Source organism: Chelonoidis abingdonii, chromosome 3, assembly GCF_003597395.2.
Source record: "Chelonoidis abingdonii isolate Lonesome George chromosome 3, CheloAbing_2.0, whole genome shotgun sequence".
NCBI lineage: Eukaryota > Metazoa > Chordata > Testudines > Testudinidae > Chelonoidis > Chelonoidis abingdonii.
In genome coordinates, this window is record NC_133771.1 from 32,016,533 (window position 1) to 32,037,363 (window position 20,831).

Consider the following 20,831-nt stretch of genomic DNA (forward strand, 5'->3'; position numbering starts at 1 on the left):
TACAAAGGTGACTGAGGGCAGGTGTGCAGCAATTTACAAAGGTGGCTACACTTGCAGGTGTGCAGCGCTGGGAGTTACAGCTGTCTTCGTACAGCTGTGTAGGGAAAGCGCTGGAGTGTGGCCACACTGACAGCTACCAGCGCTGCAGTGTGGCCACATTTGCAGCATTTGCAGTGGTGTTGGGAGTGGTGCATTATGGGCAGCTATCCCAGAGAGCACCTCTTCCCATTCTGGGGTGCTGCGGGGGTGCTGTTTGGGGGAGCAAGAGCTGGGGCATGAGGCGGTGCGAGGCCAATGTCGATGCTTCTTGTCTCCCAACGGCGGACCCTCGGTCCGATGCATCGTTCACATCCAGGCCAATCCTGTTTTTCCGTCCACAATGTGGCATCCTCTTAGACTCTTATCAACGGTTTCTGTGCAGCTGCAGTTATCTTGAAATGGAGCTCGGCACAACTGCTCCTCCAGGGAAGATGCTGACGAGAGTCTCACGCTAGGCACATCCATCATTGCAATTGTTACAAATTATTTCCTATTAAGACCAAATAGCTGGAGTTGATGCGTCTTGATGATGAATACATGGGACGCTACCACACGAAATTGTTGGATCCCGCTGCAAGTATCATCAAAAATAGCCTTCAGCAACCGATGTGCGACAACGTAGGGCTCGGAAACAGCACTGATGGTGGGATCACGAGTGCATTAGTCTGTTAAGAGTCTGGAGGTCGAAACACGAAGCAGTGGCTGTGCATGAACGTTGTGCGGATTAGAGAAGAGCGCGACTTCATGGCACTGAGTGGTCGTCTAGAGCTTCTGTCCCCCTCCTCGTGGCACACCAAGGACACGAGATTGAGAGCGTCCCCTAACCGGTGGAAGCTAAGCAGGTAATGCTTTACTACTCAACAATCTGTGAAAGCTGGGACCAACTCCAGATAGTCAGCTACCAATGCGGTCAGGGGAACCGGTTCTGACGTGGAGAAAGTGTCCGACCCGAGGAAGTCATGCAATGGTTGATGCAAGTTTGCAGGGCCATTAATCGCATCCTGTAAGAAGAACCTGTACCTGGGGAACGTGCAGGACATTCTGGATGGCTGTTGCCTAAATGGGTTATCCCTAACGTGGAGGGCGATAGATGGGGACACTAATCCTATTCTGGCCACTCAGGCCCCCACCTGGCAACCGTAGGTACCACTGTGAACTCGCGAGACAGGGGGATTTCGAAATGGGTTTCCAGGCGCTTGGGATCACTTGGGCATTCATTCGGACATTACACAGGACCCTGAAAAGGGTGGGCCAATGGATGGGACACCAATCGTTACACAAGCACTGGCTGTTAGTCAAGGAAGCAGCAAGCTGGCGGGACATTTTTCTTCACAGGACCGACGTATCACGTTAGGGTGGACTATGCGGAAATTGCAGAGCCCGTGTGTGTGATTCCTTCGGGGAGACTCTGCTGCCTTATGCCCCTGTAAGAGGGCCGTGCAGCACATGCCACCTATATAGGCAGTTGTAACCCTTTACATGGACGACATATACATTCAATTGCCCCAGGGGTTACAATATCATACACGGCTGTCCGTAAGGGCGGTGCGAGTGGTTATTGCCAGGGGATTAGGCCAAACCAAAAGCAACTTGGGTAGGATCAAGCATAACACCGGGTCCTTGCTGAGCTCATGCCTCTCACGGTCGGCCGGAATTATGTTTATACCAACTTGGTACATGAACGCGCGACAGTCCTATAGAGAACACTGCATAAGTGCTTGCTATATGGGCCACTGGTTCCTACTCTTGAATCTGGGCAGCTGGTTGGAGCGTGCATGTGTCTTTGCCCCTACTACCCTGGTGTGCACGTGTCGATTTCAGTCCTTTAGGGCTGGTAATCCTAAACTGAAGCACTGTTTGGTGCATATACATCACATTTTCCTGCAGTGGTGTTTCCTAGAGGAGGAAGGATGCCTCTGGTCTGTAACAGTAACTCCTGAGACAGGCTGTTCATTGACTTCTTCCAAGAAAAATCGGGAATACCTAAAAACACTGCGCTCTTTGATACCCTCAGTGCGCCTTTGTACGTTCCCTGCACTATCTGAGCTTGTCTGTGACCAGGGACGCTTGTCCCAGGGTGAATCTTGAACATCTCTCCTCTCCCCTGGCAATGCACAATCAGAGCAGGAATTGCACTATAGTGATAGGTAGAAGGTCTGAAACAGATGCACAGCTCGCATGATGGATGAAAGCCCCTACCTGGGCTCTTTGTACTTGGTGCAGGCAATGTGATGGGCGTGCAACTTACCGTACTAGAGAATGGGATGCTCTTGTTAGGGCACCATGGAGATCATAATTTTAACAAAGTGCCACCTGGCCGTGTTGCAATGAAAACTGGGGATTACGAAAAGTCATCCCTGCTGTTACAATGCCACTGGTAGAGATGGGCTTGATCTCTCAAAGGCCTGATCCTGGGATGCTGCTGAGCACTCTCCCTGAAGTCAGTGGCAGCCAAGGGTGCTCAACCCCAAATAAGATTGGCCCAAGAGTTTGGATCCAAGCTCCTCTGAAGTTAAGTTGAATCTGTGCTGAAGATTTCTGGTTGCGGGACTGTTTATGGCAGGGAGAAGCCACGTGTGAACGTTTGTATCCACCGATGGCTGCTGGTGTTCAGATCTGGGTCTTTGATTATGGTCGGTCGTTAATAGGGAGGTACATCACGTACAATTATTTTTCTAGTTCGCATGACCTGAATGAAGTGTGTCTTGGTATCTTTTAAAGGCTGTGTGATTCTCTGTAGGAGCGTTAGAACTTGGGGGAAATGTGCGGAAAGTGGCATGCCTAGCGATAGACTGTTATAGGCTGCGTCTCTCCACCATAAGATAGGTTGAGAACGGTTGAAGAGTGCAAGATCAGTCATATATGACCATCTGAGTCTCAACCCTAAGTGTGGAATTTGCCTAGAGGCCGGAGGAGCAGGGCTACTAGAGAGGCCGCAAAAGGCACAGTGGGAGCACACTGCAAGGAATTAGGATGCCTTGGGGAGGGAATCGGAGCTGGAAAACAGTAAGTAATGGTTTGGTGCCCTTGCATTGGGATCGTGCAGTTGTTATCAAGATGTAATAAGAATCCGGTGTTTGGCATAAAGGCTAGATTGCGAGTCTCCAGTATCCTAGATAGTCGTCTGAGTTTACTTTCCTCGTGCGGATACTCAGGTATCTTTATGATCTCTGCATAGACTCAATGCACTATCTTATTCCGAAAGCCAAGAATCTACTCTATAGTGACAAAGAATAGATGACCATTATGAGAGCTCCAAACTCACTAGAACGGTGGGCAATAGCCAGACCATAGGGGGCCGCGGTTGCCTGTGCTGAGGCGATCGTGAACCTGAAACCTAGAGTGCACACGCTATTGACAGTTAGCGTACTGGCGAGTGTCTTGGCACAAGACTGCTGACCTTCTATGAGATGGCCTCTACGGACCGGGAGGGAGGTGTGAGGTGCTATATATGAGTGTTTCATGGGCTGGTTTTGAGAGTGAGACGTTTAAAGGTGTTGGTGACGGCGGCTGAGCTGGGTCACTGTTGGTATGCAGGCATGACACAGCGGTATGCGTGATAGGGTTTGAGCTGATACATGAGGGTGTCAACAATAGGAGGAAAGTTACGGCTTTGGGACCCTACACGTAGGCCAGGCGGGGGCTGTTGCACAATGGCTTAGTAGAGCTCTGTCTCTCGCGAATGGCTAATGAGCGTCCTAATTTAGAATCTCGCCTCAATCTCGGCCGTGCCAGGTCGCTATCAGCTCTTTGTGCTGCTTAATTTTTCCTGTCTACCTCTCTGCATTTTTCCTAGTGCGAATCTACTGCTTCTCCCCTTCCCTCCAGTCCTGCACTTCTTGATATCTCGCTGGACAGAGTGCTGCATAGCTGCTGCCAGCGTATCTCTTTGCTTTCCAGCTTCTTCCGGGAAGTTTTGTAGTCTTTGAAGGGGGGGTAGTTTGATAACATGGGCAGCGAGATCTCCAGTTGCTCTGTTAAGGCAAAAAATGCAACACTTAACAGAGGCAAGCAGTTGTTTATACCAGACAGTTATTTCACACAGTTAAGGAGTGTAACATCTTCACAATATAGCATAATTTTCCCTCCCAAGGAGGACATAACCCAGGGAGCCCCAAAAGGTGAGAAGGGACCGTTGTTCAGGCTGTCACTGTTCCCTCGGGGCTCTGTTACGTTGGGAAAGCACACAGCTGCAGGGGCACCTACACTGGAACACTCTCCCAACATTTCCACAGGAGTTGATCCTGCAAGATCTCACTGCTCCGGGTCACCTGGGGTAGAGCGAGAGGTCTTCTACTGCAATGCGGATTCCGCTGGCCCTCTGCAGCTTGCCGTGGGCAGCACATGTCCCCCACCCTTGCCAGCACATGGCATGGACACAATTAGCCTGACTGAGGACAGGACCACAGTGGCTCTCCAAAGAAACTGTGCGCAAAGTGGCATTGCCCGCACGCCTGCTGAAACTTTATGAGAGATACCAAGCCGATTACCGCGACCCTGATAGACCACATCAGTTCTATCCGCTCTAGGATGCATGCGTGCAGCCCTAACCTCCCTCCTCTCCCAAAAAATCCATCATGAAATAAAAAGCCGCTTACCAGGAACCCGCTCCTCGTATGTCCTCCACCACAAGTAGCCGACGTGCTGCAACGCACCGTCCCCTGGGCTTGAAGGGAAAAAAGGAAAAGGGCTTTTTCCCCCTGGCTGCATTGCCTCCAGACCTCTGGGTTGTCTTATCCCCACCGCAGTACCCTCCACTCTCGCTTCCTCTCCGCTTCTCCTCCTCCGTATGAAGGTCCATCGTCTTGGCCTCAGAGGTGGTGGTGGGTCACCCCCGTATCACGTCCAGCTCTTTGTAAAAACGACAGTCGTGCGGCAGCACCGGAGCAGCGTTTCCCTTGCAGGGCTTTGTAATAGGCACGCCACAGCTCCTTCACTTAATCTGCCACTGCCAGCGCGTCCCGGTCATGGCCCCTTTCCAGCATGGCCCTGAGAATTGCCCCATACGTATCGTAATTCCTATGGCTGGAGCGCACGGAGCTGCACAGCTTCCTCACCCAAACACTGATGAGGTCCAGCAACTCGCCATGCTCCATGCTGGGGCTTCGTTGGCACGTGGACGCTGATGCACCTGGAAAGATTCACTGTTGCAACTCCACACCTGCGCTGAGCAAACAGTCCAGCGCAGATTAATAATTCACGTGAGTATTAAGGGTGGTGCTCATACCTCGGGCCAGTGTGCATGGTCACCTGGAAAGATTCACTGATTGCACTCCACACCTGGCTGAGCAAACAGGAAGGGGATTTTTAAAATTCCCCGGGCATTTAAAGGGGGGGTCACCTGAGGCCAGGGCAGTAGAGTGCGAACTGATGAGCAGAGTGGCTGAACAGGCATTCTGGGATATCTCCAAATACCTCTGGAGGCCTAAAACTGCAATTTTGGTGGCACATTGGCGGAGCAGTGCTGCATCAGCAGCGCTATAGTCATTATTCCCCAGGCCGAGGTGGAGTACAACCAGCGCTGTAGCCAGGGAGATACAGCGCTGTATGTGCCTTGCAAGTCTGGACAGTGAGTGAGTTGCAGCACTGTAAAGCCACTACCAGCACTGCAACTCTCCAGTGTAGCCAAGCCCTTAGATCAGTGGCTCTCAACCTTTCCAGGCTCCTGTACCCCTTTCAGGAGTCTGATTTGTCTTGCGTACCTCTAGTTTCACCTCACTTAAAAACTACTTTCTTACAACATCAGACATAAAAATAAGTCGTGTCACACTATTACTGAAAATTGCATATGTTTTTACTGTATAATTATAAAATAAATCAATAGGAATATAAATATTGTACTTACATTTCAGTGTCTAGTATATAGAGCAGTATAAACAAGTCATTGTCTGTATGAGATTTTAGTTTGTATTGACTTCGCTAGTGAATTTTCTGTAGCTTGTTGTAAAACTAGGCAAATATCTAGTTGAGTTGATGTACCCTCTGCGAGATCTCTGCGTATCCCTATCTCTCCCTGTCTGAGAACCATTGACTTAGATGGTCAATTCTCATTGACTTTCACTGGCAGCCGGGTGCCCACCAGCCCTTTGTGCCTTTGAAAATCTACCCCTTAATTTTCAAGTCTTGGTGGAAAGAAAAAGAAAGGGTTTTTATGGAAAGGAAATGAAACGGTATTCAGTAATTGCATGCAGCACTGCATCGAAGCATTACTGTAGAATACTGAAATACTTTTTTAGCTGGAGTATTGTCATTTGCAACATAATAAGCAGCAAATGGATTCAGACTGTGACATATTTTAATCCCTTTTTACAGGTAGTTTACCTGCATAGGCATCCCATCCAAATGAATTTGAAAGCACTGCTCTAGAGTAAAGAGTAGGCTGTTTCCATAAGGGTAGCTAGGAAATGATCTGGGAGTTTTCAGTCTTTCAGAAAGCTGAAATGGTCTCTAAATTAATAACTGCTGTGAGTTAGAAGATGCCTAATGTGAGTTTTACGAACGGTCTGGCCCTGAACACAACGCTATTGCCAGCCTCAGAAGAGGAAGTTTAGCAACGATCCCTTTTTTTGTGTGCCTGTGTGTACATTCCACTTGGAGAGAAAGAGAGAGAGTCAACAGACAGCAGCCCTGGCTTGGCGCAGCACTCACCCTGGCTGAAAAGATGGAGCAAAAGGAGGAATTTGCTCACTTCTTCTTGTTAAAAGATTGAAAGACAGGTTTTGTCCCTGATCTCTGGGATGCCCTTCCACTCAGGGAGGAATGCACCCCCTTAGCACCACACAAAAAGAATTTCAATCCTCAGCACTCAGGAGCTGGAGCAACAATTACATTTGGAAAGGGACAGAAATGTTTCTTTACAGCAGGTCAATAAAACGGATCAAGGGAACACAGTTGAGCACAACATCCCAGCGAGTACACAGGGCAGGGGATCCTGCCAGTGTGTTTACAGAAGGTAAAAGAACCAAGCAATATCATTTACGGTATGTGTGGGCCCTGTCCTGCCTTTGGGCAGGGCATCCAAAACTCCCATGAGGCCAAATACCGAGGTGCTTTAATGACTCTTTACGCAGGTATAGTTGTCTTCCCTGAGAAGAGACTAAGTGAAAGTGGAGGGATGGATCCACAGCTAGTGTAAGTTGATATGGTTCCACTGAAGTCAGTGAAGCTATGACAATGTCCATCAGACATCAGCTGGGGATCTGCCCCTGAGTAAGGACCTCAGGATTTGGCCCACTGACATTAAAGGGAGGCCAAGTGTTCACCACCTCCCAGGATCAGAGTCTACATGACTACAAACACACACACACTAGTATAAAGCTATGAATTCACAATAACAGAGGAACAGGCCAATTGCATTATTTATTTATTCGTTCACATTTGTGCTAGACTGTAATGAAAAAGCGCCCATCCATTGCGCTGGGTGCCCTTGAAAGTCTTTTTAAAATACACTAGTAAACAAACAGAGACATCACTTACCTTAGATCAAACCAAGCGACAATATAAATTAATCCTCCTCCCTGCCCCAACAATGCTCAGCAGAGCCCCACACTACTATTATCTAGCCCACATAATAGCCATCTTCCCATGGGCAAGGAAGGAAAAGAACCTGAATTTGGGTCCTGTAAAGCTGTGCTATGGAAATTCATGAATGTCAACAGAGAGTTCATGCACCCTTGCTTATACTATTATAAAATAAAGCTGTATTTACTATTTTTTGATGAAGTGGAGAAGCAGATCTGCTCTGCTCAGTGACTTCAGATCATCTGTAGATCTTTTTCATCAACAGGAAGTTATATTCTTGGATAGTTTAACTAGGAGCCTAATTCTTTAAAGCACAGCACAAATATAGTCTATTTATGTTACCTAGGATACTAAAAATTCTAAACTTGACCTCAATCTGTCTGACTGGTAAGAGCTGGGTGTGCAGTGGTGACAACAACCTCAGCCCACAAAGAGACCGACGGCCTTCTGGCCAGCTGTGATAACAGAATCCAGCAAGAGCTGCATCCAGGTCTCCTTGCCAAAAGGAAGGTCTCCAGAAACCATGGGCTTTCAGGGAAAGGCAAAATGATGATGAGAATGCTCAGGATCAATCCTTGTACCATTTTATACTGTGTCTTGTTTTGAAATGATGTATTCCTTTCTCCCCAGCTCCTGACAACACCAACATCTTCCTCAGCACTAGGGTCCTCTCCCTATTGCTGTCTCCCTTTGCCCCAACAACTACCTTTGCTTTATCTAGGTCTTCATACACTCTAAAAGTACCAGGACTTAAAGGGACACACCACAGAACAGCTGCTGACTGACTACTAGTTCTTACTACCCTTAAGGGGCAGTCACCCTGTTACAGAGGGGAAAGAGAAGCCTCATAGACGCTGTTCCCACTCCCACCCCTACTCTGCTCCTTGCAATACAGGTAGACCATGTTGGGGAATAAGGGAGCCCCTTACACCCTCTTACTTCCGTATGCCAGTAGGGTGAAAATCTTGCCCTTGAAAGATATTTTAATTTGAATGATACCTAGTAGTTTGTCAGCCAATCAGACAAACATTCCATTCCCAGAAGCAAAGAATGAAATGAGAACTTGAGGAAATCCATGACTAGCGGGTCTACAGATATATATTTCAGTCTTTCCTGGTCGTCATTCTCTAATGGGTGTGTGTCAAATGGCCTTTATGCAAACATATTTTCAGTCTCCTTTTGTACAAGAATACCACCACTCAGCTCCACATCAAGGATTATCTGAATTTCACACCAGTCCATCTTCATAGTACAGAACTTGGAAAAACTCCAATGTGTTTACCAGGCTGTGGAGGACACGGGGTGGTAGTAAGCCCTCAGATGGGAAGTTCTGGATATGCCTTTTGGTGCAAATTACTTGGCAACACGTGTACAACTGTGCTCTTCTTTGAACTGTGACATTCAGACGAACTGCTCTTTATGTCTGGTCACAATACAGAAAGTGTACACATACCTTTGCTCCTGTGGGGAACCTTCTACGTTGTTTCTGAACAAATACACTATCTATAGCACTGTAGTGGAAAACAAAGGATCTGTTGGTTTCTGAGAGCTAGTAGCACGCTTCAGGTGACATCAGGAAGAAAAATTTACTCGGATTTGATCTAGTTTGCTCACACAAGCCATTTTGCATACACCTTGGGACCCACTGCCATTGAAATCACATTTTTCCCCCCACAGGATTGCTATAGGCTACATCCTTCAATCCTTACTTTGAGTGACTGCCAGGAGCAAAAATCCCCAACAGCTGGAGACGGGACACTAGATAGGGAAGACTGTGAGTTACTACAGAGAATTCTTTCCCAAGTATCTGCCTGGTGGGTCCTGCCCACATGCTCAGGGTTGAACTGATCTCCATATTTGGGATCAGGAAGGAATTTTTCCCCCAGTCAGATTGGCAGGTTTTTTGCCTTCCTCTGCAGCATGGGACAAGGGTCACTTGCAGGTTTAAACTATGTAAATGGTGAATTATCTGTAAAATGAAGTCTTTAAACCATGATTTGAGGACTTCAGTAACTCAGCCAGAGGCTAGCGGTCTATTTCAGGAGAACATAAGAACGGCCGTAGTGGGTCAGACCAATGGTCCATCTAGCCCAATATCCTGTCTACCGACAGTGGCCAATGCCAGGTGCCCCAGAGGGAGTGAACCTAACAGGCAATGATCAAGTGATCTCTCTCCTGCCATCCATCTCCACCCTCTGACAAACAGAGGCTAGGGATACCATTCCTTACCCATCCTGGCTAATAGCCATTAATGGACTCATGGGAGTGGGTGGGTGAGGTTCTGTGGCCTGCAATGTGCAGGTCAGATTCACTAGATGTTCATGATGATCCTTCTTACCTTAAAGTCTATGAGCAAAACTCTCATGTGAGTCAATGGGTGTTTGGAGAGAGGGAGAGCTGTAGGATTTGGTCACATAAAGAGAGGGCTACTTTCTACAGCCTTATAATTTACACATTGACATAAGGTAGATCTTTCATTCTACATCTATATTCTAAATAGAGATCTTATCAATGGAGATTAGCTATATTAGAATTCATTATGTTTGAACTCATATGCAATGGATAAATTCATTTGGAGCTTCAGGTGAATAAAGACTGTAGAAACAAATCACATTTAATATAAGGAGGTTCAGTATTAGATTTAACTGTTCCATTATTGAATTTTCTTCTCCTTTTATGTTCCCTTCTACACCAGCATACATTCCAGATTACACTGCTTTCTATTTAGACTGAGCTCCCTTATTCAGTTCTCTCCCACATTAGAGTATATATTGCTGGGAGGGAGGGCACTAAAAATAGTACCGAAAACTTATCTGAAGTTTTCAGTAACTAAACATCTACCTGATTATACAAGACTTCCAAGACAGAGAGGCATTAATTAATACATGTTGCTGATAGTGCTTGGATGCTTATGGTTGTGTTACGAGGTGTATGTTCGGTTGTGTTTTCTAATTAGACTGTAATTCTTCAGGGCACGGCTCAGCTTTTATTCTTCAGTTATAAACTGTTCAACACAATGTATCTCCAAGCTTGATTGGGGCTGGTAGATGCTACTGGAATAACAACAACATGGAATTTTTTTCTTTTAATAATGAATGTTACTTACCGGTTTCTGATAATAGGATTTTGCTCAGGGTAAACCTGTTTCAGGACAACAGTTTTCCTGAAAGTTCTACTATCAGACTTTCTTAAATTGGATTTGTAACAGATTGCTGATATGTCTGGGCCAAATTGTGAATTTGATTTTGGTTTTATGAATGCCATTTTTGATTGAAGGACAGAGTGAAGGTTACACTTCGTAATGTAATCTCCAAGTTAGATTAAGACATCCAGTTTGAGTTGAAAACTAGGCTGATCTTGACACGGCCAGTCTATTCCAGACACTGTTCTGATCACGCTGGGTTGTGGGACACCTCAGAGATAACAATGAGAGAGCTAACAACATTAAATGGCTCTTCACTTCTGAAGCAATGAGTTTTCTCCCAGAATCCCACTGACTTTGAATGACAATCTACACAGAAGTCAGTTGGCAGGGAAGAAGGGCTGGAGCCTGAAATTCCTCTCACTGAAGCACATGGGCAAAAAAGGGACAGTGTTTTAAAAAGTGCGTGAATCTCTGAGCAAGGGATCAGACTATTACCACATGCAAGAAGATCAGACTAAGGAGAGAGAAGGTTCAGGGCTCCAGCCCCCCCCCCTTGCTAATAAAGCTGGCGGGGGGAGGCAAAAGGGCCCCTGTGCCTTTAAGGCCACCTGGCTGGCGAGCCCCGCATGGAGCATGCCCAGCGCTGGGAGCAGGCCAGGGACAGGCAGTGGCACAGGACAGAAGGGGAGCGGAGGGGTGGTTTCCGTCAGGGAGCATGGCCAGAGGAGGAGCCAAGGAGGGTGTGGCCAGAGGAGGAGCCAAGGGGGGGTGCCTTTTTTATGTTTGCTCCCCTTACACTGAAAACCTGGGTACACCACTGAGCCTAAGGCCTGGTCTACACTACGTGTTTAAATCGATTTAACGCTGTACCCGTCCACACTACAACACCCTTTATATCGATATAAAGGGCTCTTTAAATCGATTTCTGTACTCCTCCCCGACGAGAGGAGTGGCGCTGAAATCGGTATTACCATATCGGATAAATTTGATATTAACATATCAGATTACGGTTAGTGTGGACAGAAATCGACGTTATTGGCCTCCGGGCGGTATCCCACAGTGCACCACTGACTGCTCTGACAGCAATCTGAACTCGGATGCAGCGGGCAGGTAAAACAGAAAAGCCCGCAAACTTTTGAATTACATTTCTTGTTTGCCAGCGTGGAGCTCTGATCAGCACGGTGCGATGCAGTCCAAATCCAAAAAGAGCTCCAGCATGGACCGTACAGGAGTACTGTCTGATCGCTTTATGGGGAGACAAATCTGTTGTGTCAGAGCTCCGTTACAGAAGACAAAATGCCAAAGCGTTTGAAAAAAATCTCCAGGCTACACAGCGCTGCATGACAAGTGTAATGGGAAGCCAAAGAATCAAATAGATGCTCATGGAGGGAGGAGGGGTACTGAGAGACTCCAGCTATTCCACAGTCCACAGCAGTCTCTGAAAAGTATTTGCATTCTTGGCTGAGCTCCCAATGTCTGTAGGTTCAAACACAGTGCTGCGTGTTCAGGAATAGCTCCTCAGTTTCTTTCCCCCCCACCACCACGTAAAGAAAGGGAAAGAAATCATTTCTTGACTTCTTTTCAGTGTCACCCTATGTGTACCTGAATGCTGCTGGTAGATGCGATGCTGCGCAGTGAAGAGCAGTATCCGCTTCTCTCCCCTCCCCGGTGGTAGACGGTGCAATAGGACTGGTAATTGTCCTCATGAACCCCTGAGTGCTCCAGTGCTTTTTAACTGAATATGGGGGCGCCTGGGTAAGAACAGGAATGATTCCTGGTCACTCCCAGTAGTAGGACAGAACAGCTAGTGACCGTCTTCATCATAGCAACTGGGGCTGAGCTTCAATCAGCCCCTTCCCTTTCCTGTGTAAAGAAAGATTCTGTACTGCCTGGACTGTCATAGCAGCAGCATGCTGTGCTCCTCTCCCCCACACCGCTTAATGTCCTGCCTGGATTATCATCACGCCAGGAGGCTGCCTCCCCCTCATTTTATGTACTAATCAGTGTTTCTTATCCTTGCATTCTTATTACTTCATGACACAAACGTGCAGGACACTGCACGGTAGCCCAGGAAGGTTGGGGAGAAGGGAAGCAACGGATGGGTTGTTGCAGGGGCACCCCCTGTAATACTGACACGGAGCAGCTGTGCTTTCTTGATACACTGGTTCTCTAATCACTTGCCCCTTATTCTAGGCAGGACTGACTATTTTTAGAAACCATAAACCAATTTTGCTTTTGCGTTGCGCCCCGGCCGATTTCAGCCAGGGGCATTCATGATAGCAGTGGACACCTACAGAGGGGAAGAGATAACCGTCATCTTATTGCCAGTTTACTCCAGCAGTAGACGGTACAGAACGACTGGTACCATCTCTGCTATCATGCAAAAGCAAGTGAGTGCTGCCGTGTAGCGCTGGAGTATCGCCTCTCTCTCCGCGGCATCCAGTACACATATGTGCCAGAAAAAAAAAAGCTGAACGGGCTCCATGGTTGCCGTGCTATGGCGTCTGCCAGGGCAATCCAGGGGAAAATGGCACGAAAGGATAGTCAGCTGATGTTTTCCCGGAGGAAGGAATGACTGACGACATTTACCCAGAACCACCGCGACAATAATGATTCAAACCAGAATTCCAAGGCGGCGGAGACTGCGAACTATGGATAGCTACGGAAGAGCTACCCACATGCAACACTTTAGAAATGATGTTAGCCTTGGACCATGGAAGCACAACGCCGAATTACTGTGCCTAGTGTGGCCGCATGAAATCGAATTTATAATATCATTTTATAAACCATTTTAGCTAATTCGATATTATCCTGTAGGTAGACGTGGCCTAAGAGTAAATGTCTGTGGTTACAAAATTCCTTTGCTACACTGTGTTCCCTTGCTTTCCTGCAATGTTGTCCCTGAAGGGTTTAACTAGAAATCAGAGCTCCCAGAGCCAGGTGATCACTAGGAAGGAACATACTAACTAACTGGGATTCAGAGAGGTGGGTCATTGGACTAAAGGTATGAGGTAGCTGAACTGTGGGATCCCACTGCTCTAAAGTGGTGCCAAACTGGAGTGTGCTCCTGGGAGTATGCCTAAACAGACTCATAACTGGGAACCATACCAGTCCACTACCCAGACTCACAGGAGCTTAGAAGCAGATGGGCCAGGATTTAGGTCTGTTTATTATGGACTGGTGTCCATCCAAAAGTGAGGTTGTAATAGGATTAGACATTGTTTTGTGTAGTGTAAGCCCATTTTCTATACCAGTTCAGAGAAGCTGCTACTGAAAAACCGTTTTTCATAATCGTTAATTTGCTAGGGCAGAATCAGGCTTAAGAAGGAATTTGTATGACTAGCCTGTCCACATCTGGAGATCTGTACAGGCACCTGAAGCCAAACTATGAGTTTTTTGGCTAGATCGCATGCATCTGGGGTGTAAACACAGCACATATTAAAAAAGGAGATAATATGAAACAATTTATTGTCCCTTGAGAAATGTGACAGGATCAATGTATATTTTGATTTGCAATTTATATTACATTCCTTTTATGAGTTACTGTGGGATCTTAGTTACCAAAAAGCTGAACAGGCTGAGAAAATATGCTGATTCACATTTTATAAGAGGCCATTTTGAAAGAGGCACAGTCCTTTCCTACAGTCCAAAATCCAGATTATTCTGAAATTAATCCCACCATTGAACATAACCAGGGCAAGAGTCAAATATTTGTATAATGCTTATTTTTTTTGTTGTCCTTAAATGAACTGAATTTGAAAGCATGAGAGAATATGAAAACATTGTGCTGGTGGAAGAGTGAAGGGAAAGGGCTGTATTTCTCTGGACTAAGCTGAAGTTTGAATCTAAAGTTTCTTTGAGCTCTTCTCTCCTTTCACTTTACCAGTCCAGACTCTCGCGCACACACCACACAAAATAAAACAACACTATATATCCATGTTTATTTGTCATAGTTTGCCACCGACTAGGACCCAACAGCAGATTGAAGTTGTGAGCATGGTTTGTGGTATTTCCTTTTTTGAAGATTTTTTTCCAGACTGTTTTGAACTGCTTCATGTTCACACACACACGGCGAGGTTCACCCATTGGTTCCCTCTCCAGGGTAAATTCTGGGATTCGCAGCTTCAAACAGCCGATTTCCTTTCTTGTAGCTGAGAGGGCAGGTTCCCTGGCTGCTGCTCCTGTGCTCACTGGCTGCCACTACTTGGACCTTCCCCAGGAGGAGTCAGTCGCGTTCACTTCTAAGGAAAAGTGCTTTTCTTTGGTCCCTCAAGGCGAACAAGGGGAGGCAGAGAAGGAACAGGGGATCCGGGATCAGCCAGGATGCTCCGAGGCACAGAGCAGCAGGCTGGCCTCTGGAATCCGGCCAGGCAGTCGCCCGTTAGGGGCCCCGCCAGACCGCCGCCCGGGGGCAGCCGCGGCAGCATGGGCAGCGGCAGCAGCAGGAGAAGCGGAGCTGCAGCCCCGGCGCGGATGTCCCGCCAGCGGGGCAGAAGAGCAGCGCCCCCAGCGGGCAGGGCGAGGAGGCCAGGGGCAGCAGGGCGCCCGCCCCACCGAGCTGCCCAGCAGCTGCCTGCGGGGCCGCCAGCGCGAGGACTCGGACTGGGAGCTGCTGGAGGAGGTGCTGGCTGAGTGCGAGGAGCCGGGCGCGGCTGCCCCCACGGCCCGGGGTCCGGCTGCCCCAGCCCGGGGACTCCTGGGCCGGCCACTACCGGCACCCAAGGGCAGCGGCGGCGGCAGCAGGAGGGAGCGGCCGGGGCAGCGGTGCCGCCGGAGAGGACCAGCCGGTAAGTGACACCCCCACTCCCGAAAGGGGGGCGGGAGCGGAGCCCAGGCAGCGAGATGGAGGAGAGGCAGGGCTCAGCCAGCCTGGCCCCGGGCCCCAGTAACTCGTCCCACTGGGGCCCAGCGCCCTGGGATCCAGCTAGTCCAGCTCTATGGGGCCCAGTGACTTGAGATCCAGCTAGCCAGGCCCCAGGAACCCGTTCCCCCCCGAGGCCCAGCGCCCTAGGATCCAGCTAGCCTGGCCCTAGGGCCCAGTAACCCATCCCCCCGGGGCCCAGTGTCCTGGGATCCAGCCAGCCCGGCCCCAGTAACCCATCCCCCCTGGGCCCAGTGCCCTGGGATCCAGCTAGCCGAGCTCTATGGGGCCCAGCGCCCTGGGATCCACCCAGCCCGGCCTGGGGCCCAGTAACCAGTCCCCCTGGGATCCAGCTGGCCCATCACCCTGGGATCCAGCAAGAGGTGCTAGAACAGTGTTTATAGCGGAGGTGCTGGTGATGGAAACCATGTATTTGGTGTTTGTTATACTACCTCAAAGACAGGGGATAGGGCAGCATCTCTAGCAGCCCTAGTTCCAGCACCATTAGATCCCACCAGCCCATCCATCCAGGGCCCCAGCCAGCCAGAATCAGTTCCTCGGGGACTATCACCCTGGGATCCAGCCAGCCTGTACCCATGGGCCCCCTGGGATCACGACAGCCCATCCTCTCAGTTCCCCCCTAACACATTGTCCCAGGGTTCATCACTCAGGGATCCAGCCAGCCCAACTCCCCAGGAGCCCACTCTATTCCCCTAGGCCCCATTGTCTGGGAGGAAAGCCAGCCCACCCCCAGACCCTAAGGGTGAAGGTGTCAGACAGCCCATCCTGCCCCTGGTGTCCCCTCTGGCCTACCTCCCAGAGCCCCATCAACCCATGCGCTTGGGATCCATCCCTCCAGGATCCTTTATGTAATCCATTGCCCTGAGGATCCACCTAGTCCCATCCCTCACTTGGACTCCCATTCTAACACCATGCCCTAGGGTCCAGCCAGCATGCCCCCCTTGGAAGTCCCCCATAACCTATCACCCAGCAAACCCATTTCCCTTACAGGTCCCCTATCTATTTAAATTTCTTCTGGGAGTCCTAGCTAGCCTGCCTCTATGGGAGGGGTGTCCCAGCCAGCCCAGTTCCCTGAGTTCAATGCAGAACCACTTCCTATAACACAGGGGTCAGCAGCCTATGGCACACAGCTTGCTGGCGGGCCAGGCCAGTTTGTTTACCTGCTGCGTCAGCAGGTTTGGCTGCTCACGGCTCCCACTGGCCACGGTTCGCCGCTCCAGGCCAATGGGAGCAGCCGGAAGCTGCGGCCAGCACATCCCTTGGCCCACACCGCTTCCTGCTGCCCCATTGGCCTGGGATGGTGAACCGGGGCTAGTGGGAGCCATGGTTGGCCAAACCTGCTGACACGGCAGGTAAACAGACTGGCCTGGCTCGCCAGCGTGCTTATCCTGGTGAGCCATGTGCCAGAGGTTGCCGACCCTTGCTATAACATCTGCAGATCAGCATCCCAAGCTATAGGGGTCTCCCCTTTCTATAGGGACATTTGCATAGCTTAATTTGTCCGTTTTTCATTTAATCCTTTTACTCTTAGTTGTAGCTCCTTCTCCATCTCTTAGGTGTTTACGTCCTTCAGCTAAAGTTGTAGGGTGAGCCCTTAGAAAGTTCTCTTTCCGTTGCTGGTTCTCTACTTAGGCCCTGTGTACATTAGAAAAGTCTATCATTGTAATTATCAGTCGACGTAGTCAGTGGTTTGCCAAGCTATAGCATAGTCAGTTCTTTTTATCTTTCCTGACAAATCATTCCCTGCAGCCCTTTTATCATTTCTGTTGCTCTTCCCCAAATTCCTTGTCTCTTTTAGGGGAAGTATAATCATGAAAGGGTCATGCCAGTCTCAGTTTTCTGTGCTCCATTAAAAAGGTTTTTTCCTCCTTCGATTAATTCCTTGTAGAAGAATCCTAGTGTCATTAAATAAAGTATACAGCACAGCTCACATTTTTCCCTTTGTTCAGTCATGTAAGCAATAGTTTTGAACCTGAACATATACACACACGGTACCTTTTAATGTTTGCCAGTTCATTTCAGTAACAATGGTACCATCTTAAAACAAAACAAAAAAAACCACCAACACCTCAGTCTTATTCTCTACAGCAACTATTGAATTTTCTGGTGAATAGAGCTGAAATTAACAGGGCTCTCTTCCTATCCAATAAAGACAACATTAACTTCAATTTCTGTATCACCTTAGTATGATACCCAGGGCACCAAGAACAGTGATCTGTTTGTTAGATGCTGCTGCAGGCGGGACTACAAAAATTGTGAGAATACACTGATAAATATTTAGAATTCAATCTGTTACTGTTTTTTAGAGTACTTTCCCCATCAGATGCCTAACGGCTTTTAGGTTAGGCTAAATGGAAGCTTAAAGCCCTGACAGTCTCACTTTAAGAGTATATTCATATTTCCATTGTAAAACTCCGTTTTTGCAAGGGATAATGATAACATTGATATAGTTTCCTAACAGAGTAATTATTTTGTCAACAATAAGCAGGGGCACATTAAAAAACAAACAACCAAACAACACCTCAAAGCGAAGTCTTATTTAGACATCACAAAAAAATAGAGGTTTAATATCCTCTTTGTTCTTATAACTCAAAACACACTCAATTTTAAAATTAAGGCTTGATCCTAGAACCTTTACTCACATAATGGGATTGCTCATGAGTGAGAATTACTTTACTTCACTAGTTAATATTTAGTCATGTAAGGGCTAGAGGATATGGCTCTATATTTTTGTTCCAGCATGTGCACTCAAATATTGGTGGTGGTGTTTTTAAAAATAAGACAGCTCAGCTGAAATTTGGCTGTTATGTGTAGGCTTCTTTTTAAGTAGCTACGTTTTTACTATTCTGTATATTCTTATTTATAACATACATTGGCAAACTACAGTAAGTCATGACAGGTAATGAACAGGGTTACTTTTTTTTTTTTTATAAAAATAAACCAGAGAAAGTTAATCCATAAGAGTAGGCATTAGTAAAATGCTGAACTGACAAATCAATAAAGGTCCAAGAAATGAAGAATTAAGGCTGAAGCAGACATGTCTGAATTCATCTAATTAAGTGTAAGTGGATACATGCATATACTGATATGTGATACCATGCACTATTTTTAGCCTTTTACGAGATGCTGCTGAAATTCCTTGCAGGATTTATCTAACCCAGTACCTTTCTGCCCTCTCCAACTCGCTTTTGCCAGTATGCCTCTCCTCACAGATATGCTCAAGTATTCTAAGGTATTAGCCATTCACCTAATATCTTTTTCATATCTTTTCTATAATTTCTAATACCAGCCCTAGTGGCTATTCATATCAATTGGATATTTCACTTAAATATTAGTGAAGAATGTTGACATCTACACCATCATCATTAGGCTTCAGAGTTAGCACCACACAGATAAATCAGGGTCAGTTCACATCTCTCAAAGCACTAGTTTCAGGCTAACTCTCTACAGACTCACAATAGGCAAGATTCTGATCCTCTGACTCATGATCAGACCTGCACGATGACAATGCCTTGGAGAGTAAGGTGGTACTCAGGGTAGGAGAGGAGGGCACCGTCTGGCCCTAAGACAGGTCTGCATTGGTTCAAACAGAATACTTTTAAATTACAGCATACAGTCTGCAGGAAGTGAGGAGCCACAAGAAACACCCCAGTGATTGAAGGCACCCATGGACAGAGGCTTGTACACCATTGGCTTAGAATAGTGAGGAGCCTAGGATACAACATGATTGGCTACCATTACTTCAAAGTTGTCAGCTTGTATCTACACGGGTAGAAAGAAGAGTTTTCAGTTATGTTAACCTAACTCAATTGAGCTAACAATTGACAAAAGCACTCAACCCCCCTCTTTCCCCCCACCCCAAGTCATTTGAAGAGAAACAATTACAGGGGTGTTGCAAAGAGAATTAACTCTCAGGTTAGGTCAGGGTTTTTTTCCTTTGCAACCTGGAGCACTAAGCATTTTCATCTGAATTTTCAAAGCAGTTCTCATACATGGACTGGTTTTATTCTGATTATAGAGATAGAGAAACTGAGGCTAGCAGCAGAGTTAGGAGTAGAACCCAAATTTCCTGATTCTTTTGGGACCCCTGGATCACTGACAGCAGTCACCATTCCTTTTTTAAAAAAACACAACAAAGTCCTTATGGCACCTTAGAGACTAACAAATGTATTAGTCTCTGAGGTGCCACAAAGACTTCTCATTGTTTTTGCTGATACAGACTAACACGGCTACCACTCAAGCCATACTTTTTTAAACTTCCATTTAATTTCAGCCACCCACTCACCCATCTAGAGCTTGAGCGATCACTCTTGTTTTTCTGTCTCACTTTTCTTTGCTCAGCTCAAAAAGAATATTTGTGGTTTTACAAAAGCTGCCATAGTACAGTACATGATGGCAACTCTCTATGGAAACCAGAAAGGACTGTGATGCCATGGCCTCATTCATCATGCTCCTGGCTTCCTAACATGGAAAAATGTGCAAGAAATCTTTTTGTTTGAATAGCTTTCTGCAGTGTTATAGTAGCACCTACTTAATAGAGACATGAAGTGATTACATTACAGCACTGCATATGGGATGGTATAGTTAATGGTAGTACACAATACTTAGTAGTCACAGTCCAATGGATTGTAATGTACTTTTAGAAATCTGATTTGGTCAGAAAGGTAGTGTATCCTTTTTACATCCAGATAAGTGCCCTTTCAGTAGATTTGTGTGAAACAGTGTCACCTTGTGGCTGGTTAGCTGAATCTTATTTACTCTCTGTATTTCGTATGGATAGTCCAAAGAGACATTTTTCATTGCACACAGGTGTGTGCACACGTACACACACACTTTATAGTTACTTTTACATTGTCAGTAAATAGTGTTCTTTTTCTTGTTGAAATACTTTTTAAAGTGAATACATTGTTTATTTTCAACATTTAAAAATTACTGTTTGTAGTCGAACGTGCCCTCAAGTCAAGTCCCTCATTCCATGACCAAAAGACTAGAAAACATACTGTAGGGAACTATCCTGTGTTGGCAGGGAACTGGATTAGATGACCTAATAAATAGAGCTTTTCCAGCTCTAACATCTGTGATTCTATCAACTCCTAGCTACAGCTGGGGGAATGGTTGGATGGAAAATCCAAACAAACAGATTTTTTTCCAACTCCCCTTGTTAATTTCCAGAGTTAGATCTTGATGATTCACTTTTTTTTGTGTGTGGATCACAAGCCCCTTATTTTAAGTTTGGGCAGTGGA

The 20,831-nt window shown here is 47.0% G+C and overlaps 1 protein-coding gene across 1 annotated transcript in view; it reads left to right on the forward strand.

Moving 5' to 3' along the window:
• Positions 1 to 555: 555 nt before the first annotated feature.
• CYS1 (cystin 1) overlaps positions 556 to 20,831 on the forward strand; it is a 32,554-nt gene continuing 12,278 nt past the window's right edge. Inside the window, 4 exon segments of the mRNA XM_075063505.1 lie at positions 556 to 657; positions 15,091 to 15,250; positions 15,253 to 15,388; positions 15,390 to 15,492. Coding sequence (XP_074919606.1) covers positions 556 to 657; positions 15,091 to 15,250; positions 15,253 to 15,388; positions 15,390 to 15,492 — 501 coding nt within the window.